General features: G+C 39.9%; 1 protein-coding gene, 1 long non-coding RNA gene and 5 gene segments (V, D, J or C); all 7 read left to right on the top strand.

Moving 5' to 3' along the window:
- Positions 1–2: 2 nt before the first annotated feature.
- On the top strand, positions 3–2,930 carry LOC114134428 (T cell receptor beta variable 9-like). The segment is given in 4 exon segments: positions 3–388; positions 474–776; positions 1,732–1,931; positions 2,850–2,930. Coding segments are annotated over 4 exon segments (645 nt in total).
- Positions 2,931–2,962: 32 nt separating this feature from the next.
- On the top strand, positions 2,963–3,993 carry LOC114134648 (uncharacterized). Its single transcript, XR_003593434.1, has 3 exons — positions 2,963–3,069; positions 3,152–3,787; positions 3,876–3,993. It is a non-coding gene; the product is annotated as an uncharacterized LOC114134648 (long non-coding RNA).
- Positions 3,994–7,020: 3,027 nt separating this feature from the next.
- Positions 7,021–9,544, top strand: LOC114134634 (immunoglobulin kappa variable 3-11-like). The segment is given in 2 exon segments: positions 7,021–7,062; positions 8,284–9,544. Coding segments are annotated over 2 exon segments (357 nt in total).
- Positions 9,545–14,093: 4,549 nt separating this feature from the next.
- On the top strand, positions 14,094–14,532 carry LOC114134425 (T cell receptor alpha variable 23/delta variable 6-like). The segment is given in 2 exon segments: positions 14,094–14,133; positions 14,222–14,532. Coding segments are annotated over 2 exon segments (351 nt in total).
- Positions 14,533–15,047: 515 nt separating this feature from the next.
- On the top strand, positions 15,048–27,036 carry LOC114134637 (immunoglobulin lambda-1 light chain). Its single transcript, XM_028001363.1, has 7 exons — positions 15,048–15,170; positions 15,268–15,555; positions 23,123–23,188; positions 26,120–26,473; positions 26,559–26,588; positions 26,696–26,802; positions 26,921–27,036. The coding sequence occupies exons 1-7, from the start codon at positions 15,122–15,124 to the stop codon at positions 26,942–26,944; spliced, it is 918 nt and encodes a 305-aa protein (XP_027857164.1). The 5' UTR covers positions 15,048–15,121; the 3' UTR covers positions 26,945–27,036.
- LOC114134624 (T cell receptor beta variable 29-1-like) lies at positions 15,938–17,951 on the top strand. The segment is given in 4 exon segments: positions 15,938–16,064; positions 16,132–16,136; positions 16,537–16,612; positions 17,060–17,951. Coding segments are annotated over 4 exon segments (435 nt in total).
- Positions 18,155–19,112, top strand: LOC114134626 (immunoglobulin lambda variable 5-52-like). The segment is given in 2 exon segments: positions 18,155–18,552; positions 18,666–19,112. Coding segments are annotated over 2 exon segments (393 nt in total).
- Positions 27,037–27,820: the final 784 nt, after the last annotated feature.

Here is a 27,820-nt window from a genome sequence, read left to right as displayed (position 1 = left end):
GTTTAATTGATTTTGATTTAATTGGATTAAATCCTCTTCTTAAATACAATCATTTGCTTTTGAGCTGGTAGTGTTCACGAAAACAAAAGAAATGCATTGCAAAAAAAAAACAAAAAACACTTAGCTGAAAAAACCTACTATTGTTAACCACTAGGGGGAGACAAATCACAAAAATTGGAAAACTAAAAACTTGCTCACTCCCAGAAATGAAATGGTTACAAAATACTTTGGTCTGTAGATCAGCCAAAAGTTTCCATTTGTGACACCAACACTGTAACTGGAGATGACAACTCGTCCACGGCAGTGAAAAGCGACCCTCGTCTCATCATGTTGAACACCGTCGTCCTGGTCTGTGTTTTCTTTCAGCTCCAGCTGCCAGTTAATGATGGTGAGGATTCAAAAGCAACCAGAGAACAAATAATTATTGTTTAAAAGTGTAATTTTCATGCTGCTTGTTCTGTTTCTTCCCCCAGGAGCTCCCAGCGCTTACCAGGTCCTCCAGTCGCCTTGTTTCGCCGCTCCGAAACCCGGAGAATCCGTCACGGTCCACTGTTCGCACAACGTATCCATTTTTGAGCACATCCTTTGGTACAAACGAGAAAAACACGGAGCTCTGAGGTACCTGGGATACATGAACAGGAACTTCCCTTACCCAGAGGGCGACGTGAAGGACAAGATGAACTTTGGAGGAGACGGCAGCAAACACGCGACCCTAAATATTTCGACTGTTTCGGAAAATGACAGCGCGATTTATTTCTGCGCTGCCAGTCGACACAGTACAGCAGAATCCCTGTCAGTCAATACAAAAACTCTGCATAAAGATAGAGATCTAAACACCTGCAGTCAGCCTCCATGTATGACACGCATTGTGACAGAACATCTATTTTCTATTTGATATACTCTTTAAACTTGCATATGTACACATGTCTCCCATTATTCTAAGCAAAAATTAGCTTTTTTAATTTTAACATTAAAAAACCAGCTCATTTTTCAACATCCATGTTTCTTTTAACTTAACCTTTAACTGTGGATAGTACCAGTGACGGCCTGCAGGGGGAGCAAGATGATCACTTTTTGCCATCTGTGCTTCAACTTGCAAGTACGTTCCTAATTATTTCTTACTATGGACTTCACTACCAAACAAAAATGCATCATATTAATTTCCTCCTGGTAATTTTTTACTTTTCTGAATTAAAAAAAGATTAAACAAATTCATGCTGAATTTTCAGTTCCTCGTCGATTTATTTTTAAAATATATCCCAATCAAACGTGAATCTTCCCAGTAAATGCTAAAGTGATGTGTGGAGAAACCAGAGTGACCATGAAACTATCAACTGAAAACACTCTAAAGGTGCTGACTATTTCCAGATGCAGCTGCCTGGAGAAACCATGAAACTAATCGTTTTATTATTTATATTTATGACCCAGAGGTGGCAGCATGTCTTCCTCCAGAATGTTACACTGAACCAGCTCTGTGAAGTTAAGAGGAGGAGGATCTGCTTTCGCTCCACCCTGTAATGATGACTTGAACAAGGATGCAACCGAGACATTAAATTTCCTGACGCAACGAAGAAAACCTAACTGTTATTATTTGCTTCAGCTGTAGCCTATACCTGATTTCAGGTTGTGTATTTAAGCTTTTCAGTTGTTGTGGCTGAGTTTAAACAAATCAAACTTTTTCAGTTTTCATTTTAAAAACGTGGTACTTATGGCACTGTTTTTCTTCCACAGGATCTTCGCAAAGCAGCAAAGTCCAACAGCGTCCAGCGGATATTTATAAATATCCTAATGAAAGTAAAGCCGAAATTCGTTGTTCACACGACGACGACACCTTCACCAGAATCCTCTGGTACAAGCAATCAGCCCGCAAAGGCCTGCAGTTCCTGGGATACCTGTACGGAGGCTCGGGATCTCCGGAGAAAGACGTGAATGTGACGATAAACGGGAAAGCGACTAAAGGGGAAACCTGCACATTAACAGTGGAAGGGCTCAACCAGAACAGCAGCGCGGTTTATTTCTGCGCTGCTAGTCTCACAGTGATTCATATCTTAGCTTCTCAATACAAAAACGTCCTGATATTGCAGCTGCGTTTGCTTTAGCATTGAATTCCAGCTCACGTCCCCTCGCACCTGCGTTGGTGTTTTCTGATTTACTCAGGGGATGTGAGGTTCTTACTGCAGATAACGGGCTTCAACGCTTCACCTTATTACTTTTTATTAAAAAAAGCAACAAACTTTCAACTGATTGTAAAATATCACAAGCTTATATATTTATTACATTTACAATTTTGTCTACGGTCTATAATGTACAATACCTTTTTTGCAGTTTTACAGCAATCAGACTCTTCTTATGAAATCCAAGAGCTTTTTGCATGTTTCCACTGGTATTTTGATGATGAATCTGACGATAAATCTTCAGGCTGAAAGGCATCACTGATCTTCACATTACATTAATTCTGTACATGGTGTGCCATTCTGAAATGCTAGCATTCTTTTCCTGTCAGAAGAAAGAAACATGTTGATAAAATTCAGAGATTACATTAAATGTCAATCATCCAGCGGTATGAATCATTTTCAGCTGAGCTGGAAATGGTGGGCGACATACTTTCTCATCCTAGATTTCTGATGAGAAATTGAGCAAGGGGGACATTTCTAATAATAATAATAATCATTTTCAGAAACTCACAAATAACAAAATTTTAGTTTAAAGGTCAAACCAAATTGTTAATTTAATCCAAACATGTTATAGAAGAGTTCATCTGATCTTTTTATGCATCTTCTCAGTAAAATCAATGTTAAACCACAACTTAGGATTTGATTTGATAACGTTGTTTTATTTCTTACCACCAGGTGGCAGTATCTCTACAGTGTGTGGTGATAACTCACAAGCAGAACAATGTATTAAGGCCCCGCCCGCTCAAAGAAGAATAGACATTACAGAAATATGATGTGAGTAATCAGCAGGTGTTCATAGTAGGCAACAATAACAGGACGTCCTTAAAGTTAGCCATGAAATACCACACGGTAATCACAGGCTTTTGTTTGACATTTATGATCACAAGACTTTCAGGTACAGAAAAAACAATCTAGATTTAACTCTCTGTTATTTGACAACTATTGAAGTTATCATGCTTTTGCTGCTTCCTCAATAGGTGCTTCACCCAGTGACGAAGTCCATCAGACTCCATCTGACTTGTACAAAAAACTGGAGCAAACAGCAGAAATCGATTGCTCGCACAATATCAACAACTACGATCGGATCCTGTGGTACAAACGGACGGCGGGCAGGCAGATGGAGTTTCTAGGATACATGCTAGCAAACATCGGCTATCCGGAGGAGGGAGCGAAGGTAAAGATCGACGGGAACGCCAACAAGGGCCAGACCTGCACGCTGACGATGGACAGGCTCAACATGAACAGCAGTGCAGTTTACTTCTGCGCTGCCAGTTACCACAGTGCTACATGCAAAAAGTCCTCAGGGCAAAAACCTCGAGCTTTTGTTTCCCCATCTCTCAGGTCCATGCACCTGTCGTCTCTAACCTGTTTATCAAGGTTTGGATCTTTCTGTTGAGACACTGATGTAAATGAGGGAGGTGAAAACATGCTGCGGTTTGAATTTCTGGTAGAGGAGGAACCTCGTAGACACCACCCATGTGTTGGTGTCTACATGTGGGTGGTGATTAAGGAAGAAATAGCTCAAAAGGGAAGTTTGGGGACTCTTTTTCAGTCATATAGGAACAAAATGATCACGGTTCTCTTTTGTATTACTTTGAGCGCAGCAGTGTCAGGTAAATAAACAATTTTCAAAACCAAACAACGTTCATAAGCCATAAATTGTTTCCACTTCGATTGAATATGTTGAGACGTTTCCTTCAGGTCTACTTCATGAGAAAGTCCACCAGAATCCGCCTGACATTCACAGGCGTCCCGGAGAATCATCCAAAATCCGCTGCTCGCACGCAATCGACAACTATGATGAAATTCTTTGGTACAAGCAAACATCGATCGGCGGACAGCTGCAGTTCCTCGGACGGGTGGAGAACAGCTTCAGGTACCCGGAGGCCGGCATGAATGTGACTTTGGAGGGAAGTGCAGATAAAGGCCAGACCTGCACCTTAACAATCGAAGGACTCACCTCGAGGAGCAGCGCGGTTTACTTCTGCGCCGCTCGCTACCACAGTGCTGAAAGTTAATGTTCCACAAAGCAAAAACCTCAAAGTTTCCTCTTTGTATTATTTATATCCAGTCATTAGGTGGCAGCATTTCTCCGGACTCTGTTGTCTGAGGTGTCAGTGACATTGTGGGGAGTAACTTACGAAGAGGCGGTTGACCTGTGACATCACCCGCCTTACGAGGGTATATAATATGTTAACATTGTATGGATGAATCATTATAAATGTGATGTAATGGAAAACGGTGAATTTTATCAGTAGCATTCCAGCGTTTTGTTTAGCCAAATGTTTTGGGATCAGAAAATGCTCCTCATCTTTTTTACTTGCTTGAGCTGGAACCCTCTTCTGGTTTCAGGTAATGTCTTTAAGATATTTCAGCTCTTCCATTTGCACTGCTTGATGTTTTGCTTGCATTTATCTTGATTTTTTACCCCCCCCATAGGTTCCTCTCTGAGTGACAAAGTCCAACAGTCTCCACCAGATATCCACAAATCTTCTGAAAAGGAAGTCAAAATCGAGTGTTCCCACAGTATCGACAGCTACAACCGAATCCTCTGGTACAAGCAGACGAGCAGAGACATGCAGCTTCTGGGGTACAGGTTCGCAGGCTCTTCCACTCTAGAGGAAGGAGCAAAAGTAGACATTGGAGGGGGAGCAAATAAAGGGGAAACCTGCACATTAACAATTAAAGAACACAGAGAGAACAGCAGTGGAGTTTACTTCTGTGCTGCTAGTCTCCACAGTGCTGCAAGACTCTGATCCTCAGTACAAAAACCTCCTGATCTCTAAATGTTTTTTTCCCCCAAATCTGTAGCACATTTCACATCCCTCCTGCTTTGCACCTGCGTTTTCACCAGTACTGGTTTCTCCTCTGGTTTAATCAGGAACTGGGTAGCTTCTTAAATAGCAGCACACTCAGACATTACAATGAACACAGAAGAATATCACCCTGCGCTGAGATGAATAGTTCTCATATTTATAGTTATGTTGCTGTAAATTCAAAGTATGAGAAGCAACTATGACTATATTTTAGTATACTAAGGAGGATTAGCATTTAAATGGTGAGTGTTTCACTGTATGCAGATGATACTATCGCATTTTCTTTATTTTCAATTACTTATGCCTAAAGGTAGAAAGTGAAGCCACAACAGAAATAAAGGTCACAAAACCAAATGTACTGGCACAAGGCGTACAGGAAAAGAATATGAACCTGTCAACACATTTGCAGACCAAATGTGTTGACAGCATTTGGTGAACAAACAGACGAGAGACATTTCAGACCAAATATTCAGCAATCAAGATAACACTGAGTGAGATCTGACAACTCCCTGACAAACCATCTGTTGGAAGCTGAAACAAAGGTTTTATTTGAAACTATAAGATTACTATGAAATGACACGGCTGGAAAAGTGAAGGAAGAAAAAAATTCTACCATTTCTTACCAAGAGGTCATTTCACTTCTTTACAAGAACACAAACTATTTTACAAATGTCTAATGAAAGATTCAGATGTACAACGTTCCGATTTTCTTGTTAAAGAGATGGGAAACAAATACTAAAACATATCTGAAAAAGGAATTGGGCTGAAAACAGAAAAGAGTTCTTTGTTTTTTTTTAGAAACTAACAAAAAATAAATACATGTTTGACTCTGGTTACACCATGTTGCTCATTTATTCCAGCAGGTTACAAAGACATTCATGGAAAAAGACAGATTTTTGACTCAAATCTCAAAGGATAGTTTAGAATTTAATTAAATTCTTTAAATTCAATTTCATGATGTGGCAGAATCTATTATGAATAGTGATAATTCACAAAAAGCACATAGAATTTAAACCCCACCCACTCCAAGATGGGTATTGTGATGGATGGCACAGAAACGTGTAAAGACTCATTAGAATCGTGTGTAGCTTAAATTTATTCATTAGACAACACATGGCAATCACAGGCTTTTATTTGTTTTAATTTGTCTTACAGTTCATATCTGCATTCACACCAATATTTGTTCCCTCCTCTGATTTAATCAGGGATCGGAATGGGAGGTTCTTACTGCAGACTGGCTTTAACCCTCCTATCTTCTGCAGCCTTAAATAACTGCAGGCTTAAACATGAGGATGGACATTAAACACCAGCATGTTGGGTTGCATACTTCTCACTTTTATACATGTATTGTTTTGGCAACCAGGTACAAAAGCCCGTCACCAAAAGATATTTTTAATAACCGGTGACACTCAAATTCCAGAGTGAATTTAACTCTACGCAGATGATATTGTAGTTCATCCAAAATTTACAATTTGTATCATACTTTTGTCTTTCTTTTCACAGGTTATTGCCAGGATGTGACTCAGCTGCCTAAAATCATCTGGAAGTCCGCGGCCGAGTCCGCAGAAATGAACTGCAGCCACACCAGAGACAAAGGTCACAACCAGATGTACTGGTACCGACAGCGACCGGGGGAGACCATGACCCTCGTTGTGTACACGGTGTACGGTGGGCAGACAGACTACGGAGAGAACCTGCAGAGCAAATACTCAGCAGTCAAAGACACCATAGAGACCGGAGCTCTGACTGTGAAGGACCTGCAGCCTGATGACAGCGGCGTTTATTTCTGTGCCGTCAGCAAACACAGTGATGTGAGGAAACACAACAGCTGAACAAAAACCTACAGCCGGTTCATTCTGTTGGGAGCCTCAGGAATTTATTTGTTTTATTCTTTCCAGTAGATGGCACTGGAGATCCACGAAGGCTTTTCAGGTTGAACTTTAACGGTTTGGCAAATGCTGGGCGTGTTCATAAAACAGACTAGAACGCTGTTGGACACATTTTTCTGCTCAGAGGGAGAGAGAGAGAGAACCTCATCATGCAGATGGTTTTCCTTTTGTTTTCGCTCATGGGTAAACGACTTCTTTATTTTTCATTTTTCATGAACCCTAATTCATATTTCCCAGACACTTAAAAGAGAGAGGGATTTATTTATTTAAATGAAAAGTCAGGATGAATAGTAAAAACAATTGCACTTCAGTTAGAGGGATTCAGGTGAGGAATAATTGTTGTGATCAGTCAAAACTGTTTCTCACTTTTAAAATGAAAAAAATAAGTATAAAAAACTTGATTAAAAAAATACAATGAGGTTTTTATTATGTCTTGTTTTATGAGTGTCAACAGATTTAGTGGGAACTCCATATGTTCTTGAAAAATACACAAGAAAGAGTTTGGTGCTTTGATTATGACGATGATTTATGAATAACAATGTGAAAAGAGACATAATAAACATGTGCTCTGTTTACTCTTTCTTTCCCCCCAGAAATATTGTTTTTCTGTACTAGTTTTGTCTTGTTTTTCTTCAGCATTGTATGTGTGTATGTTTTTTTCCTTTTTTGACTTGTATGAAAAAGTTTAAAGATGCCCAAATATATATATATATATATATATATATATATATATATATATAATTGAATTGAATTTTCTTTCAATATTCAAGGCGTTTGTCTGAGCGTCGAGGTCCATCAAACTCCTCCGGCAGCCTTCAGAAAACTCGGACAGGACATCCAGTTGGTCTGCAGCCACGGAAAGACCGACTACACGCTCATGCAGTGGTACCAGAAATCCCCCGGAGACAAAGCGCTGAAGCGCATTGGACACTTGAACTACGGCAACAAAGAACTTGAAAAACCTTTCGAGGGACATTTTAGCCTTAATGGAGACCTGAGTGGAGACACGGCGAAGAACGGCTCTCTGTCGATCACGGACCTGAAACCTGAACACGCTGCGGTGTATTACTGTGCAGCCAGCTACGCACAGTGACAGCAAAGCCAGCGTTCTTCATCCAAAAACTCAGACCGCTTTCTGTTGGTTTATGTTTGAATAAGCCCCGCCCACTTCTTGATTTAATGCCATCACTTTTTCCTCTTCATGGTTCACCTGACCGTTAGTCAGAATCGCAGTCTGATAGCATTTGTTACACTTTTAAGACTTAATGTCACCGATCGGGTTTTAACATGATTCGTTTTCTCCTTTTTTGTTTCATAACAGGTATCATCTTGACTGTAATCTAACAAACTTTGAACAAATTCCCCACGTTTCGAGATCATTTATCGATCTTTGTTGTCTTTCAGGTGTTGCTTTCGGTCTTGAGGTCCGTCAGTCCCGCTCCGACATCATTGTGAAACCTGGAGAAAAAGTTCACATCTTCTGCACTCACGAGAAAACGGACTACTGGATAATGCTCTGGTACCGGCAGCCGCCTGCAGACACAGCTCTGAAACTAATCGGACATTTGTACATGAGCGACATCAAGATGGAGGACGAAGACGACCGAAACGTCCAAATCGATGGAGACTTGAGCGGCAGCACAGCAAAGAATTCCTCTCTGGTGATCAACGTTGTGGATCCGAAACACTCGGCTGTTTACTACTGCGCAGCACGAGAAGCACACTGAGGAAGAATCCTGCCTGTGCTTTACAAAAACCTGTTTTATCACCATCATCAGTGGTTTGGCAGAAGAATTTGGGAAAAAAAACTACTCTCAAGCACCTGCTTCTCTGTTTTGAATTGAGCGTCTTCATGCTAAAAAGTGACATTGTTCTATTAAAAAAATTAAGTAAAAAAAAAAAAGAATCCCAAAAAACAAAACTCACCCAAAGATAGTAGCTAATAAATTAGACCTAAGCTTTACAGAGAACTAGGTTAATCAAAGTTTATTTCTAAAGTTTATTTCTCAATCTACTAAAAAAAAAAAAAAGTAGATTGAGATTACTTTTTCACAAAGGTCCAGGTCAGGTTGAATTTTTTGTTTCTGGTTATTCTTGTTTGACACTAAAATGAGTTTGTCATGAATGTATAAAATTGTATTTTGGTTACAGACACATTTGAGGTGATTCTATGTTGTGTTGAAATTGTTTAATTGGCTTTTTGAGTTGAAAAGTTAAGGAGCCGCTGCTTCCGTTAAATCTTGATGACTAATACAGGCCTGTTTTTAAGGGTCTATTCAAAACATTTCATTACCTTATAAATCACTGAACGGCTCAGCACCAAAAACACATCGAAGATCTGTTGTTGTTGTTGTTGTTGTTGTCATATCAACCTCCTTAGCTCTTCTGGTTCTGGTTCTGCTCTGCATCCCCAGAACCAGAACCAAACACGAAGAAGCAGCATTCATCTTCTATGCATCACGAATCTGGAACAAACTCCCAGGAAACCGTATAAAAACAGCTGAAACACTGAGTTAATTTAAATCATTTCTGATGACGGCATTTGACAAAATATAATGTTTACTGCTTGTTTCACCCTGAGTGACTGTGTGAAGTTTTTATGGCGTAAAAGCAAATTTAATTGTCTTGCTGCTGAAATGTGAAATATAAATAAGTTTGACTTAAAGGCCTCATCTATTCATTCGTGCTGCTCTGTTCATACACTAAGTTTGTCTTTTCGTCATTTTCAAATCAGAATTTATTTTTTTTTTTTTGTTTTTTTTTTTTGACAATCAAATTATCCAAAGGCATATCATTTAGTTTTAAGAAAACATAACAGTTCTCCTTAAAAATGTTTTTAAAATTAAAAATCAAAAATAATTTATTAAAATATTTCAGTCTGGTGTTCACTTACAGCTCTGAATAAAAAATAAAAATAAAAAGCCCACTGCACTGAAGCCCATTGAAAACCTCCTGGTTGTTCCACCAAATATTGATTTCTGAACTCGTCCTGAGTTAAAACATTAATATTGTGGTTCCTAAATGAATATGAACTTGTTTCCTTCACATTATTTGAGATCTGAAAACACTGCAACCTGTTTGTTATTTTGTCCATTTCTCATGTTCTGCTAATAAAAACTAACATTTTTTCTTGGAATTTTGGAGACATGTTGTCAGTATTTCATAGAATAAAAGAGCAACATGCATTTTACTCCAACACGTACGTATGAAATCAGAGAAGCTGATCGTTTTAAGTGATCTGTACATGAAGTCACTCCACCCATCTGGTGACATCACAGTGATGAAGAAACACCAACAACTGAAACACAGTCAGTTCACTGATGCATGTAAAGCAAACTCCACTCATTTCAGCAAAAATGATTTTCATTCTTTTTTGCCATTTCCTTACAGGTACCAGCTACTTTATTCTGGAATAACACATAATGTTCCTGCGCTTTTTAAGTCACTAATCTTTAAAAAAAAAAAAATTTCCCTGCAGCAGGTTTATCTCTGGGAGTTCAGGTCCATCAGTCTCCTCCCGCTCTGCTGGGAAGAGAAGGACAAAGCGTGCAGCTGGTGTGCAGCCACCAACACGGCGACCTCAGAGTGATGCTGTGGTACCGGCGGCGGCCCGGCGAAGTCGCCCTGGAGCTCGTCGGCTACGGATACATGGAGTTTAGAGACGACGGCGTCGAGGAGGCTTTCAGGAAGGAGGGCTTCAGCTTAGCCGGAGATCTGAGCGGAGACAAAGCCAAGAACGGCTCGCTCCTCATCGGGAGCCTGAACGCGGCCCAACACGCCGCCACGTATTTCTGCGCCGCTAGTAAACCCACAGTGCATCAAACATCCACCTGCTCCTGACAAAAAACCCTCTCCAACTCTGTTCTCAATTCAGCAGTGGCGCAAAGAGTGGGTATGCAGTGAATGCAACACATAGGGGCGCTGCACTAGAGGGGGCGCAAAAACGATGTGGGGAATTTTTTTCTAGTCAACATTTTATGGACTTAACAGCAGTTTGTGTATGAAATGATCAATAACAGAGGAACAGCACTGATTAGGCGCCCCTCCCTCCCTGCCAGCCGCTCTCCCCTCCCATACAGGCAGCTTGGGCAGCGTCCCGTTTTTTTTTGTCTTTTAAATTTGAATTGTAGTAATGCCTCAACAACAGGGAGCTAAAGATGGGGCGGCAAAAAAAAACTCCGGGGCACAAAACCAAAAACTGAAGAAGGGGAGGGATAAAGATGTTGGAGAGACAAAGAAAAGCTTTTCAAAGTGGTTGAAAGACAGAAGGTAAGTAAAGTTACTGTATCAACAAGAGAGTTGTAAATATTAGCTTAAGCTAGGCTACAATGACAGGTGGTTGTTGTTGTCCAGACATCAGAGTCTCTTCATCCCTCAGTCATTTCCTGAGACCGAAAAATAATATAAATGGCAATTTAAAGACCAAATCATACAAATAGATTAATAAATAAATAAATATTGTGAAAAGAACATTAAAAACGTTTGTAGGAAGAATGTTGATATCTTTTATAAATACAGTGTTTTGTGGTCAATATTATTTCACCATTTTATTAATGTGGGTTGCCAGTTTGGATCAGGCTTCTTATCAAACTGTAAGAATGATAGAAAACATGCTAACAAAAAGCCTCAGACCTGCAGCCCAGAGGCGGTTCTAGACACAGGCTAACAGAAGAGGCTCTTTGTCTCAAATATATTAAATGTATAAATATATAAATTATGTTTATAAACATAATTTATAAATTATGTTTATAAATTATGAACCATAATGTATAATGTTAGGCAGCAATTTATTCACATATATGTACATTTATTATTATTGATACTTTAATTAAAGATGAGTTGTACAAGTTTATGTGATAGAAGGGAAGGGAAGGGGGGTCTGATGAGATGTTCGCACACACCTCAGAAAGTTTGCTGTTGCACTTCAGCCGACTTTTGTATTTGAAGAAACAAATGCAACTGAAGCAATCTCCATCTGCCAACGGTAGAGATTTGAACAAGTGACACAAATGTTTTGTTTTGTGGGTTGAGGGTCAGAGCAAAACATAGACAAGACCTGGGAATGTGCCTGCAGTAGAGGATTAGGTCCACAGGAAAAAATAATAATCCTAATAATTTTTGGCTTTTTTTTTTTTTCTTTCGTTTTAGGTCAAGTTTGAATGCTGAGAAACATAAAGTTCAATTTGTTTTTGACACTTACTCTCTTCCACCGTGATTCCTAATCACCAGACTTCCTCCTCTGCCTCCAGTATCAATCTCCTTCCTCAGGATTTTAGCTTTATTAGTTTTCCTGGAATGATTTTCGATCAAAGCATATTCATGTATTCAAATGGCCCAGTAAAAGTCCAGACCTCAAGCCAAAATGAGAAACAACGGCGTGATACGAATTTAACATGGCTGAGCCTGAAGTCCTTGGAACAAAAATGTGGAAAACAAGTCTAAGCGGTGTGAATACTTTTTCAATTTTATACAGTGAGGTCACTTCCTGCTGCGCCTTCCTGCTCAGGTAGCCCTGCAGAGATCAGGGGGCCGTTCAGTTTCAACATGAAGCTTCATCATCTCACAGTGTGCATCGTCACTCTCTCCTGGTTTGAAGGTATCCCCCAGATTTTCACTTCATTTTAGCAAAAAAAAAACAAAAACCCCAAACAAATGGACTACATAATTCATTTTTAAACAATTTCTCTTTTTTCCTGCAGGAGTCTACCCCAGTGAAGAGAAACCGGTGTTTCAATCTCCACCCGATCTTCTTCTGCAGCTACACGGTTCAGCCAAGCTGACGCTGACGCACAAGATCCAGAGCTACGACACCATCCTCTGGTATCAGCGCTCGGCGGGAGACGCTTCCCTGAAGCTGATCGGCTACATGTCTTATCAAAACCCCAAAATCGAGGGCGGATTTGTCGGCCGCTTCGAAGTGAGCGGAGACGGAGAGGACACGGCTCATCTCCACGTCCTGAACCTGACCGACGCCGAGTATAACGGAGAATATTTTGGAGCGGCGAGTAGGCACAGTGGAGAAGACGGCGGCGCGCTCTTACAAAAACCCCCCAGGAGCAGCAGGAAACCAATAAAACCACACGATGCTACATGATGCCTGGTGAACGACGCCGGCACGATACAAACACAAACAGGTGTGCTAGAAAAATAATAATAAAACATGTAAATCTCAACACTCCAAACTATAAATGCACTCGAAGAGGGAAAGATTGAAATTTAAGTCCAGCTTATTTGTGGTGAACATTCCAGCAACATGGCAGTTCAAAAGAGCTTTAAACTAATAAAAACATCCTAAAGTAACCAATTATAAAACGAGCAATAAACATCACTTTTTGTCAAAGGCCATCAAGGAAATACACAAGAAATATGCTGACAAATGTTCCACTACAGCGACTATATAGGTGGGTCTTTGGTCTAGATTTAATGGAAATCAGTGTTTCGGCTGTTTTGTAGTTTTCTGGGAGTTTGATCCAGATTACAGAATCAATGCTGCTTCTACATGTTTGGTTCTGGTTCTGGGGATGCAGAGCAGAACCAGAACCAGCTGGAAGGCTGGTACAATAACAACAACAACAACAGATCTTTAACATGTTTTGGTGCTAACTTAAATATATTCTAAGTGAGAAAAGAAATCAGCAGATTCTACTTCCTAATAGACGTGTCTTATTTAGCACATTGATTTAATCAATGAGTTGAAAATCCTCTTTTAGAAACTTCTCAATGGATAATTATCAAACTGAACAAAACGATGTGAAGGCTGATCAAGTAGCAATGTTTTGTTTTTACCTGAAACAATAAACACAAATTAAGAAAATATGATTTAACGGTGGGAGAATAAGCACCAAAAAGCAAAACAAACTTTAATTTCTTAATCTTTTTAAGGTTTTCTCCCATTTAATAAGACAAAATCATTAAATGGGATTAATAATTTTGGATTTTTCCAAAAGCTGAGATTATTTTTAGATCTTTCTGTCTGTTAGTGTTGCCATTAAGTGTGGCGGCTGCTCTACGTGTGGTTTTAAGTGTGTGAATCTACACTCTGACCAGCAGAGGGCGGTAAAAACACATGGACGTATTGATCTCTGTAAGCTCCTCCTCCTTTAAAACGTACAATAAACGGTTTCCCTCCAGGTTGCTCTTTCACAATATCTCTGTACGTTTGTGTTTCAAATAAAATTCTATAAATGGAAATAAGACATTTTAAAAAATCAAAAATGTCAATCACTTTCCTAACGAGTCTGTTTTTGTTTGCAGGTGAGTAAGAAGATGAGTTGAAGTTTACTAACAAATATTTATGCAACTTTCACTCTTATTTATTTTATTTTATTTTATTATCTTGTAGACATCACGGCGTCACAGCCCATAGTCCAGCAGTCCCCGGCCTCCATCCTGGTAGAGCCGGGACAAGCTGCCCGTCTCCACTGTTACCATGGCGATAACAGCTACCCCTACATGCTCTGGTACCAGTCGGCGGCGGGAGGCGGGCGACGGACCGTGGACCTGATCGGACTGCTTCACTACGAAAACCAAAGTCCCGAGAAGGGCTTTGAGAGTCGCTTCAACATGACGGGTCATTCGAAAGGCAAAGCTCAGCTGATCGTCTCTGACGCCAAACCTGGAGACACAGCAGAGTATTTCTGCGCAGCGAGTTAACACACTGCTTCATTTCCCCTGGCTGCTGCACAAAAACACTCCAGCTCACACCTGCGTGGGCTGAGAGATAAACGTTTGGTAAGAGGTGTGCTGCATAAGACTGACACGACACCTGTGATGAACACGAAGGAGTCTTTATGAAAGTGTACGACCGTTGCCATGAACATGTTGTCATTCGGTAAATCATGACACTTTTAATGCAAAGTTGCTCTAAAGGTTGCATCAAACGTTCATTAAAAGTGTCAACTTTGCATTAAAGTGTCATTATTTACCCAATAATTCAAAGCCGGCCCTTTTAAAGGACTTTTAATGCAACTTTTAAAGCATTAAAAGTGTCATTATTTACCAAATGACACCAGTCATAAACACTCCTTCATGTGTTATATCATGTTTATATTTATGGTCATGTCAGTTTCATGCACATCCCTTCAGATAAAGTGTTGCCAACCCCCCTCACCCCTCTGAAGACGTGAAGGTGTTTAAGAGGTGGGATATGAAATGAGCTTCAGAAGTGATGTCACTTCCTCCTGATAGATGTTAACCTTTTGGCTCGGTGAAGTTAAACCGTTTTTGCTCCTCTGAGGACAAAATGACTCCAGGTACCATCGCATGGGCATGTTTCATATTTTGGACTGCAGGTATAGTCAGCACAGTTTCTCTCATCATAATTAATAACGAGGAAAGCTGTCCAGCATTGTTAATTATGATTTTTTTTTCATTTCTTTTTTTCCCCAGGTGTATGTGACTGCGTCCTGATCACTCAGTGGCCCAGAGAGATCATCAGCAACTCGAGGGCACAAATGCACTGCTACCAGAACGACACTGATTATGAATATCTGTACTGGTACCGACAGCTTAGAGGAGGACAGATTCAGCTCATCGTGTATTTGGTGGCTGGCAACCCGAACTATGAGCCAGACTTTAAATCCGGCTTCGAAGCAGAGCGCTCGCAGACGAAGCAGTGGTCTCTGACCGTCTCCAGCGTTCAGCAGAAAGACGAGGCCGTGTATCTGTGTGCTGCCAGTCACACAGCGCAGCAGCAGAGCTGGAGACTGTGACAAAAACACACACAGCTGAGAGGAGGAGGAGGAGGAGGAGGAGGACTGTTCCCACACCTGCCGCCAGAAAACATTTATTGAAGAAACATTGTCAATATTGAATACTGAAGCAAATCTACTTTGTATATATTCTAATTTGTACTAATTTTAATTTCCGATACTTGATTTGCTTCGAAATTGTTTTACAGTGAAAATCTAGAAACAAACTGGAAATACAGAACACGCTGTTACCCGATTCATTTCTTCCTAGGTCAATTTTGTCTCATTATTTCCACAACAGTCAGCTGCAGAACTGTGTGACAAAGCTGTCCCGTGCTCACGTCGCCAGCAGGCGGCGCCACAGCACATGACATGCAGCCTCCTCCAATTGGGTGTGTTCATGATTTGACCCAGGCCGCCCTCCTCCATCACCTCATTGCTTCACGATGTCTTCACCTACTCAGACCTTCGGCTTCCTCCTCATCTGGTTCTCATGTAAGATTTCAAATCCAAGTTGACATTTATTAGCAAGTACTGGCCTGATCTGTTTTTGTTTCGACAGATCAGGTAAGCGCTGCCAATTTTCGCCAGTCTTCTCCGCTCATAGTGAGTGAGAGCAGTGAGGTAGAAATCACCTGCAGCCACGACGATAGCGCTCTTCTGCGGATGCTCTGGTATCAGAGTAAAAAGGACACAAACTCAATGACCCTCATCGGATACGGATATGAAAACTCCCAAAGCTACGAGGGTGAATTTGAAAAGGAATACAAGCTGACGAGAAAGAACGTGGTTGAAGGAGCCTTGAAGATACTCAAAGCAGATCCGTCCCACTCGGCTGTGTATTTCTGCGCTGCCAGCCCACAGTGATGTGGTTTATTGGAACTGCCTCACCAAAAACCCCGATGCGTTTTCCTCCTGTGCAGGAGGCAGAGACGTTCGCGCTTCTAAAAGTCGCTTCTTTTTGCAGATCCTGATGGGAGCAGCGGCAAAAACCTGCAGGATGCCGCGAATGATGATCCTGCTTCTCCTCATCTTGCCTCAGTGTAGGTGATGATACATTCAGAATGTAAAGAAATTTTCCATTTTGCTTCTATTTTTTAAAGTGTACTCATTTGTACGGAAGAGGATAAGGGTCACTGGGGAAAAAAAGAATTTTGACTATTCTCAAAATTCTGAGAATAAAATCCTAATTCTGACATTTTAAAATAAGAATTCTTCTATTAAAGTCAAAATTCTGAGGAAAAAGTCAGAAATCTGACATTTTCTCAATTTCGAGATAAAAATCAGAAATCTGAGATTAAAATCAGAATTATGACTTTTTCCCAGAATTCTGACTTTGATATAAGAATTCTGAGATTAAAGCCAGAATTCTGAGAAAAAGAAAATCAGAATTCTGAGATTAAATTTAAAATCCTGACTCTTTTCAGTGGCCCTAATCCTCTTCCGTACATTTGCAGTCATACCTAACAAATCATCCGTTTTCCCCACAGATCAAGCCAAGAGCGTGCAATTTCAACCAACTGATCCCAAAATAGTCAACACGGCAGACAAAGTGGAGTTCCACTGTCGTCACGACGACAGCGGTCTAAACGTTATGCTCTGGTACCAGCAGACAGACACCGGTGCTATGGAGCTGATTGGATACAGCTACGTCGGGAGTGAAGCGGTCTATGAGAAAGCCTTTGAAAGCAGGTTCAAGATTACAAGACAAGACACCCAGACAGGAGGCCTGAACATCGACGACGCCTCTGCCTCAGACTCCGCCGTGTATTTCTGCGCTGGCAGTACACAGTGATGTGGTTTAATGAAACCTCATGACTAAAAGTCCTACCCGTTTCAGAAAGCTTCAAGTTGGGTTGCCTTTGTCTAATGATTACCGATTTCTATGGAATCACTCAACTGTATTTGAGATTTTTGTAATTTTTCCTTCTATGTTCTTTTCGTTTTCATTATTTTACTTTTACAAACTCAAACGACTGCAATGTTGAATTTACCTACATTTTTGGAAAGACCAGCAGTGTGAAAATCCGTCTGTCCGTCCGTTCAGGATGGGCTCTTACATTTCTTGACGTTTATGCCATTTCAAAGGAGTGTTATTTTCTAAACATGGACACTGCCGTCTTATTTTTCCCCTTCTTTCCATCATGCTACTATTAGCCGTGTTTCCATTTCAAATGTTTTTAAAACTTTGTCAATATTCTGTTGTTGTCAAAAAACCACAATTTAGCAATTCCTGTTGCCATTAAATAAGAAATGCAATTAAAATCACACAGAATAAGTTTGTTCACGGCATGATCCTCAATCCACTACTGCTTGACCTCTTCTTCATGGTTGGCGCCAGTGACAACATCCGGTTGTTGATCATGTGACTCGTAATGCAAACAGTTATTTTGTGTGAAATAAACCAATTTCAATTTGGCAAAAAAAAAAAGCAAACAAACAAAAAAACCCTACCTCATCCCAGCGCCAAAACCTTTTGTCAAAAAACAAGAGTTCTTTCCAAACTGCCGTGTTTCCATTGAGCAAACTTATTTTTGACATGCCACACAGAAATTGACTGAGGGAGGAATTATGTTTTCACATAAAAGCCATGTTGGCTTGAATAGTTTTTTTTATCCCTTTAGCGAATCAAATTAACATTCAAAAACTGCACTTATTTACAGAGTTTATCTTTAATTACCTGATGGTCTGACAGGAAGCATAAACATCAGAAATCTGCATCACATTCCACATATTGATAAATTACAGACCAGTGTGAACTCCAATTGGATTAACAACCGGATTGTTAATCCAATTCCTGGACTAGAAATCCAGGAATTGTTAATTGTGACACTGACTGGCGACATGTGATCCTGTGACCTCCTCCTCCTTCTTCTTCTTCTCTTTCCTCTGAACAGAGCGGCTCTTCCTCACTCAGCCCAGCGCTCCTCCTCAGGCAACATGCTGATCACAGCTTTTTATCTGTCTCTGCTTTCACACTTAGGTGAGTTCAGCGACGCCGAGAAAAACCTTCACCATCAGGCAGCCGCAACGTATAGATGTGTTGGACCGACATTTCACTGTAACGATTAAAGCTAAATATTTCATCTTTTTCAGGTCTCACTGGTGAAGTCCTCCAGCCTGCAGATGTCATTTCTCACCAAGGAGACAATGTGACGGTGGAGTGCTTGTTGGGAAAACGTTCCATGACTCAGTTAACCATGTGCTGGTATCAGCAGAAGCACCGCGGAGCTCCGGTCGAGTTCATCCTCAGAAAGGACCAGACGAACGCCAGACGCTTCCAGTTGTTTATCGATCACGAACAAAACAGCTTCACTCTTCGCATGTCTGGGCTGCTTGTGAACGACAGCAGCACCTACTACTGCGCTGCCCGTCACAGTGATGCAGACAAACCACGACCTCGTGCAAATAGCATATCAGAGGAACGCAGGAAGGAGCTACGATAGGTTTGGTTTGGTCTTTGAGCTACGCACTAGTGGTGGCCGATATGGACATGAATATTCTGTGGTATTATTGTTGTCACAATAAAAGTGATAAGAACTATTCATGACTCTTTTTAGGTAACTGTATGGCTGTGACCTAATGACAGCAATCCTAGCCACACAAACAGCTCTTACTACTAATATTCCCATTTGTCATGAACGTCTTTAGGATGCCACTCAAAGAAGTGTGGTTGGTATCACTAAAACACACAGTGTTCTAATCATATTTTCAAATTTATTGATATTCAAAATCTTACTGTGGTAAGAAAGTTATTGTGATAAATCATAAACGATGCGATAAATGCCCACCCCTAAAAACACAAGGGAAAATTGTTTATATGACAAACAATTAACGTAAAGTGAAAGGAATAATTAGTTCCTCTGCTCTAAATGAGGCCTCCAGTTTTAACTGCTAGCTTCATCTTCACCGTCTCACTGGACTGTGTGCAATCTGGCGGGGTCGCACTGACCCCACTTGCACTTTTACAAGACTTTTTGTGTGTGTGTGTGTGTGTGGTTTCTGGAACTGACAGTCTGACGGTACAAATTCCCTGCTTCCCCACTGTTTAGAGACAGATTTTTGTCAATTACACTGTTCACGTTGTAATTGTCAATGTGAATTGTAATTGTTCACTCGACTGTGGTTGCTACTGAAACGTGTGTCATCATGTACTTCATCCTTTACACTGAAGTTAAAATGATTATTTACATGCATACAATGATTGCTGCTGTGGTTTCTCTTTTTTCTCTCTTTCTGCGGGTTTAGAGGCAGACTTTTAGTGTTGACTTGTTTTCTCTCTGTGCCTCTTCCTCTCCTCTACTCCCATCTCTTTTCCTTTTAAACCATTTCCCCAACGTTCCCCCTTTCTTGTTCATGTCTCTGTCCACTGAAATTGAAATAAACCCCCCAAAAACTTCTAATTAAGTTTCACTTATATGTCAAGCGGCGCATCGTGGCAAAAGCTGTGATGCTCCACTTGGGAAAGAAAATCTGTCGGGCCTCAACTTGACAACCAGTCTGAGTGCCGCACTACTTAGTGGACAGGACGGAAAACACAACTAAAATAACATTAAAAAGTAAATCAGAATATTATTGAAAAGTTCATTTATTTCAGTGAGTCCATCACCAAGTGAAACATTTTATAAATTAACTAGATTAAAATTAAACAGCATTTAGAATTTTAATATTACATCAGACCAATTTTTTAAAAAACCACACATTTTAAAAAACAGAAATAAAAATTATGCTCATGTTTCAAGTAGAACTTTTAATCCGACAAGCGAAACTCGTCGGGACTTTTGTTCTGATTTACTGAACACAATTGATTGAAATTGATTGAATAAATCAATTTTACCAGCTGTGATATCTAGTGATATTACTTGGCAGTAAAAGTGTTTTTAAGTCTATTCAACACTTAATTTAAGCTTAAAATGTGTTCAGCAGCAGTTCCCTTAAACTGCTCAGACCTGTCAGACGTGGAGGTGCAGTCTCTCGGTAAAGACACGTGGTGCCTCCTTTCAACAAGTCCAGGTTCGCCATGCCACCGCTGCTCAACAACAACCCGGAGAGATCGGTGGAAGGAAAAACTCCAGGGATGTAGTAAAAACAAGAAACAAGCTATTAATGCAAAAGCTAATGAATGCTTTGTGGGGTTTTTTTCAGCTGTAAAAGTAAAAGTATATACATTTATGTTGGTATTTCTTTTGCCTCCAGCTCTGAAACAACACAATGCTGATCTGCTCTGATTAGGCTGCAGGTGTTTGCAGAGTTAGCCACACAGAAATACTGCCTCATAAATGCCATTTCATCTTTTTATTTCCTGGAGATTATATCATGTTTCAGATGTGATCACACACTGACCTCTAGAGGGTTCATGGAAGATTACACTTCCAGGAGTAGCATAACAAAAAAAACAAAAAAACAGCATCCACCATGCATACATATATATTACGGACGAGCGTGGAGAACACCAAATAGTCACAAGCTATTCACAATGTAAGGAGACGTAATGCTAAACTGCCTGATTACTGGCTGAGCTGTGGGACAGAGAAAGCAAAGAAAAAATAAATAAATAAATAAAAGATTTGTTCAAAGATTTCTGAGCTTTTGACGTGGGTCAGTCTGGAAAAGGATCACAAATCCATTTCGGAGGCTTCGAGAATGCAGAGAAAGTCAAAGTCATTAAGCGCAAACAGAGAAAATATGAAACTTGACTACAAAATGAGCTCACCAACAACTCAGACAGGAGGTCACAAAAGAAGACGAGTTGTTTAAAAGGTGACTGTTTTTAATAGTTACTTGTATAACATTTTAATTGTGTCACTAATTGCAATTATTATTTCGACTTCGGAGCCTCTTGGCCAGAACGCCGTTGGAAAAGAGATTTTTTAATCTCAATGACACTTTCCTGGTTAAAAAAAGGTAAAATAATACTAATAATAAATAAATAAATAAATTGGCAGTGTTCATGATTGAGCAATAAAAAAAATTTTTTTAAATGGCCTCGACAGGAAAGTTCCCAGGTCAAACCACTGCTGACCAAAAAGGACTCATATCTCACATTTAGAAAATAATATTTTGATTTTGAACGTCTGGGAAAATATTCTGTGTTTTGAAGATATGTCCTAAAGGGATTATTTATGCTCTACATACCTGCATAACAAGTTTAATAAATGCGTAAAATATATAAATGTGAAACTCAAACATGCACAAAACAAATGTTTTGTGATTTGTGATGGGGGTGATAGTTTTAACCAGAAGTGGGTTCCCTTATCACATCCTGCCCGGGGCCCTGGATCACTTTGGACCGGCTCTCATCAGTCAGCTGTATCACGTTTTTATGGTTACGGTGTGACTACATACATACTGATAAAAACAACAACATAACAGGTCTCTCTTGTGAGCGAGACGACGGGTCTCAAGAAATTTTCCTGTATAAATAAAGGAAGAAGAATAAAATCTACCTGGAGAGTTTATTGAGAATGAAGTATGAATTAATGAGAATGTATGAATGATTGTTGATATTATTTTTAATATCGTAAAGATGCTCTGTTGACCAGGAAAAACAAGGAGGAGCTGCATTCAGTTTCAATGATTCCTCCAATCAGGAACAAACTTCTAAAAAACTACAACATGGCCGAAACACTGAGTTCCTTTAAATAAAGGCTAAAAACCGTTAGATTCATAATAACTGGAACATTGATCAATATATTTTATGTGTATTGATTTGATAACTTTAATGATGGCATTTGACAAAATTGTATTATGTCTTTATGGTAAAAAGCTCTTTGAACTGCTGAAATGTGCTGTACAAATAAACTTGACTTCATATTTCTAATCTCTTTTCCTCAAATTTCCAGAACTTAAAATCGTTACACATCTGTCAGTGAACCTGTTCTCTCTCTGCTGACTGATTGGCTGCAGAGTCGTGACCAGCTGACGTGTCACTTCCTGTTTATACCTCCAAATAAACAAAAGCAGCCAGCAGCTTCCTGTCCTCTGCTCTGTCTTCTTTTCTTAGCCGCCCCAGAAATAGCAGCAGGCAGCCTGGAGCTGCTCCAGCGTCAAGTCGGCCCGACCTCCACAGCTGCTCCCAGAGACTCACAGATGGAGGCTGAGATACGGAGAGGCTGGCTGGGGGGAGGCGGGGAGAGACGGAGGCAGCAGGTTTTTGTGTGATGCTTTTCCACCGTGGGGACAGGGGGCCACGGTGATACAATCCTATAGAGCCGCCGTACAAAAACCTCCTCCCATTGACATCCATCATGTGGACGGCTGAGCGGAGCTCAGAGAGCAGCAGCAGGAAGCAGGTGGAGGTGGGCCGGGTGGAGGCTCAGCCAGGCTTTAAAAAACACTTTAATATGTAGAAAATCAACCAGAAACAGCTTTAATTAACAGATGTTTGAGTTTAAACATGGAGACATTGGATCATTTGTTCCTCAGGGTCAGAATCACAACTTCTTTAAACGTTGTGAAGCTCATCCTGCAGGTTTTACCTTCCTGATGATCTGGGTTATTACAGCCAGGCTGAAGGAGAAGATTCTGGAAAGTTTGGAGACTTTTTGGTCCAGGAGAGATTCAGTGTGACACTGGAAACGAAGCTTACTTTGGAAAAGGAACCAAACTCACAGTTTTAGGTAAGTTGGATTCTCACATGTTCAGTTCACTGAATCAGGTTAAACTAAATTCAAAGCTCTTGGAGGAAAATAAAGAAAACGTCTTTAGAGTTTAAAAGTTCAGACGTATTAACCTGAAGTTGAAGCACTGTGACCTACACTGAACCTGCTTACTTTGGCCAAGGAACCAAACTCACAGTTTTAGGTAAATATTTCACTTTATTACAGAGTTTTAATGAGTAATACTTTGATTAGGACCTCTGTACAGACAGACGTGTCTTTGCAAAGTTAATTCTGGGAGAAAAACAGGTTGGTGTTCAGTATCACTGCACTGTGACAATGCTGAAGCTTACTTTGGCCAAGGAACCAAACTCACAGTTTTAGGTAAGTTTAACTTCTCACATGTTCAGTTCTCTTCGTTATGATGAAACTGAACAGTTCAGTAAAAAATGAAGGTCAAATCAGTCCAGTTTAAAGTTCTGACATATTGAGCTGAACTCAGAGCACTGTGACCAACAGAGAACCTGCTTACTTTGGCCAAGGAACCAAACTGACAGTTTTAGGTAAATATTTCACTTCATTACAGAGTTTTAATGAGTAATACTTTGACTAGAGCCTCTGTAGGCTTTATGAAGATAAATCTGAGAGGCAAACAGGTTCATGTTCAGTATGGCTGCACTGTGACAACGCCAACGAAGCTTACTTTGGAAAAGGGACAAAACTAACAGTTTTAGGTGAGTAAGAGACGCATTAAAAGTAGCTGAAATCACCAGTTTTGTGACAACATTAGCATAGAGAGTCTCGTAGTTATACCTGAAGTCCAACTCGGCACTTCTTGACATTCAGCCGAAGCTCTGTGCCAACTTTGAAGCTTATTTCGGACAGGGAACAAAATTGACTGTTCTGGGTGAGTAAAACACGAAAACTTCACTTTACTGACTCACATAAAGTACGTCTTGCATTTATATGGTTCGTCATTGTAAGAAATACATTGTAAAAGTAAAGCTTTAGAGTTAAAGAAAGAGGAAATAGTGTTTCAGATAAAACACCCTTAAAGTGGAGAAGTGTAGGATAAGCAGCAGCTTAGCTTGTTTTGAGTGTTGATCTGCTACACTGTGACTCTGGTGCTAACGAAGCTTACTTTGGAAGTGGCACTAAACTAACGGTTTTAGGTGAGTAACAGGTTAAATTAATAAGTGAAAAAATTGGGCTATGTTTGAAAGAAACATACTTTGGTAGTGGGACTAAACTAACTAGTTTAGGTGGGTAGCAACTAAAACAAAGCTTTAGTTAAGCGCTAATTCAGGTTCTGCTTGTTTTTGTTGGAATGAATCACAAAAACCAGATGTTGCTGGTTTTTATGACCTAAATTGATGAATAAAACAATCGAGCTTGAAATATTTGTACACTAATTAAAACCAGGATCTACTTGCTGGTTTTAAATATATAGAAAATAAATAAATAGTAAAAGGGGAGAAGGTAGAAGCTGAACGATCAGCCATTAAAAGCAGGGATCTTTTATGCTGTGCCACTGGTGGCTACGAAGCTCACTTTGGTGGAGGAACAAAGTTAACGGTTTTAGGTAAGAGAATCTGCAAATTATTCACAAACAATTCTTCAAGTTACGACAATTCTACCAGATCGGCTTGTTTTGAAATGATAAATACGGAATAAATTTAAGAGCGTAGGGGACACAGGGAGGCAGGAGGAAAGTTTTTGTTGCTGTTCAGAGTCTCTGTGCTCCTACGAACAAGCGTACTTTGGAGCTGGAACGAAACTCACCGTTTTAGGTAAGAAACGTTTGGAGAAACGAAGCCAGCGCTCCAACAACCTGGTGGTGAATTTGTTCTTGAGTGATATGCAATAATTACACCAAACTTGCTAAAAAAAATCTTTTTAAAAAGTGAAATTATGGTAAATAATTAGACTTGCCGAGTAAAAAAGGGTGAACTTTTTAAACGTTCATTTGTGCGAGTAGGAGCAGCTGTTCTCCACGTTCACTCAGCTAAACCATGTTTGGCTCAAAGCCCAGATTATTAGTCTGTCAGTCAGATTATTAGTTTTTATCAGCTCTGTGAAACACTGTGACTCCCAGTCTGAAGCTTACTTTGGAGCTGGAACTAAACTCACTGTTTTAGGTAAGAAACTCCAAAAATATTCACAATAAATCAACATGGAAAAAAGATCAGATGCAATGAAACATTGGTTCAGAAGTTAGAAAAAATAAAAAAAAACATCATTTAATCTTCAGCTCTAGTAAAGATGTAAAAAAAATAAGAATAAAAACTAACAGGAGAAGTTAAAAGAATTAGTTTTTGGTTTAGTTTTGCTACACAGGTTGTTTAGTTTGTGTGTTAACGAAGTTGAAAACAGCAGCAGCTTTTCCTGCAGCTGTTTCTCAGTGTGAACGACTTCAATCCTTCTTACTTTGGAGCTGGAACTAAACTCACCGTTTTAGGTAAGACAAAAAAAAAAAAAATTGCTCCTGATTGTACCTAAATGTGAAATATTTTTTCCGACAAAATAATACATCATCTTCTTGATCATTCATTGTTAAGAAGTCAGATAGTTGTAATAAAATATGTCAGATTTTTGATCTGTCCCAAAAGAACAACGATCACAATCAAAGTGAATTCTTGTTAAAAAGGAAAGAAAAAAGTAACAAGAATAAAACTATAATTGTCAGCGTTCTGGTTCATGTAGAAAACATAAACTAGAGAGTGTTGGGTTTTCTACCTGTGACTGAGTTCTGTGCTCCGACTCTTATCCTGCTTATTTTGGAGAGGGAACCAAACTCACAGTTCTAGGTAAGATCACAGTAGAAAATATTAATAAAGCATCTGGTTATATGGAGAAAACCTGAAATTATTTCTATTAGTGTTTCAGATTTTGACCATGCAGATCAGAGTGAGTAACTTGCTTTATCTCCTCTTTTTCTTTTTAAATAAACAGCTGCTGGGGCAACAGCCACTGAACCAAAAACAGTGAAAATCCTTCCACCTTCACCCCGCGAGTGCAGAGACCAGAAGAAGGAGAAAGGGGAGAGGAGGAAGACCCTGGTGTGCCTGGCGTCTGGTTTCTACCCGGATCATGTCAGCGTGTTCTGGCAGCTCAACGGTCAGAACGTCACTGATGGTGTGGCGACTGACGCCGCCGCCAAGAAGGATAAAACCACAAAAACGTACTCCATCACCAGCAGGCTGAGGCTGCGGGCCAAGACCTGGTTCAACCCTGGCAATGAATTCAGTTGTCACGTCACATTCTTTAATGGAACTAACTACACAATCTATCCAGCATCCATTAAGCGTACGTTACTTTCAGAAAACAAACCTCCATTTTTATGCTTCAGGTTTAGTAATGGTGTCACCACCTTTTTTTTTTTGTCTTTCAGCAAATGAAACGGACAAAGGGATGACACGAGGTAAAAAAAAAACCACTATGTATTTTTATGCTCAAACAGGTGAATCTGGTGTTAACAGGTCGGCCATCAGCCTCCACTGCTCTAATGTTTCTCCATCTCCCCAACAGAGAAATACCTGAAAATTACCCAGAACGCCAAACTCTCCTACAGCGCCCTGATCGTGAAGAGCTGCCTCTACGCCGCCTTGGTCTGCTTTCTGGTCTGGAAGCTTCAGGTCGGTCCTGCAGAGTCTGCAGCTTTATCATCTCCATTAATACTAAAGAGATGAATGTCAGGAACTGGATATCAATGTGGGATTAAGTATGTTTTTTTTTGTTCTCGTTGTTTTGCAGAGTTCACCCAGAAAACAGAAGTGAGCGCTGAACTGATGCCTGAACAAAGTAACAATCTTCAGGAGAAACTTTATTTTCTTTCTGGTTTCTGTAAATAAAATCTCCAAAACACAGAATCTCTGTGTGTGTTTGTGCTTTATGTGATTTGATCTGATGTGCTGCATGATTCAATTCTAAATACTGTGATAGTCTGAAGAACTTTGGAAAAACGAAGATAGTCATGATATTGTCAACTTCCTAAAGTAATGGTAAAAGTCTTTTTTCTTGGCCGTAAATAATCTCTTGGCAAAAAACTCACCACCTCTTTTTGACAAAAAATGACTTTGGCCATAATTTTACCACGGTGATGATAAAGTGCTCTGTAAAGATTCCTCGACTTGACGTTAAAAGAGCTGAAACATCTAAATCTACATAACATCTGCATATATTCATGTTAAACTGTAAAAGTGCTTACGTTTCATATCACTGGTTTTTGTTTAAGCGTTTTTTTTTATTTCACAACTTTCTCAATAAAGATGTATAAACTGCATATTAGAATTAGCATCTTTGTCCTTATTTTCTGCATTTTCCACACTTCTCAGCACTTACTGCAGATACAATTTCCGATGCGTTTTCTGGGAAGTCAGATTCATTTTTGAAACAACTCAACTCAGGTTTGAGTCATAAGATTTTCCACAAGTTTATTATTTTTTTCCATATTTAATCTTTTAAATAGGTTAAGATAAAAAAAACAAATGCTGAATTTAAATTACATGGAATGACTAACACAATTTTAGCTTTACTTTCAGAGTAGTGTTTTTGTTTTATCCTCTTTGCATAAACAAAGAGAGATGGTTGTCACGGTTTCCATCCTCTGGATCTTTGTCAGTGAGCGTTCTGCATGTGAGAACAGGAAGTCGG

The sequence above is a fragment of the Xiphophorus couchianus genome, chromosome 19 (assembly GCF_001444195.1).
Source record: "Xiphophorus couchianus chromosome 19, X_couchianus-1.0, whole genome shotgun sequence".
Lineage (NCBI taxonomy): Eukaryota > Metazoa > Chordata > Actinopteri > Cyprinodontiformes > Poeciliidae > Xiphophorus > Xiphophorus couchianus.
Note: the sequence above shows the minus strand (reverse complement) of the source record. Positions and strands in the feature narration are given on the sequence as shown.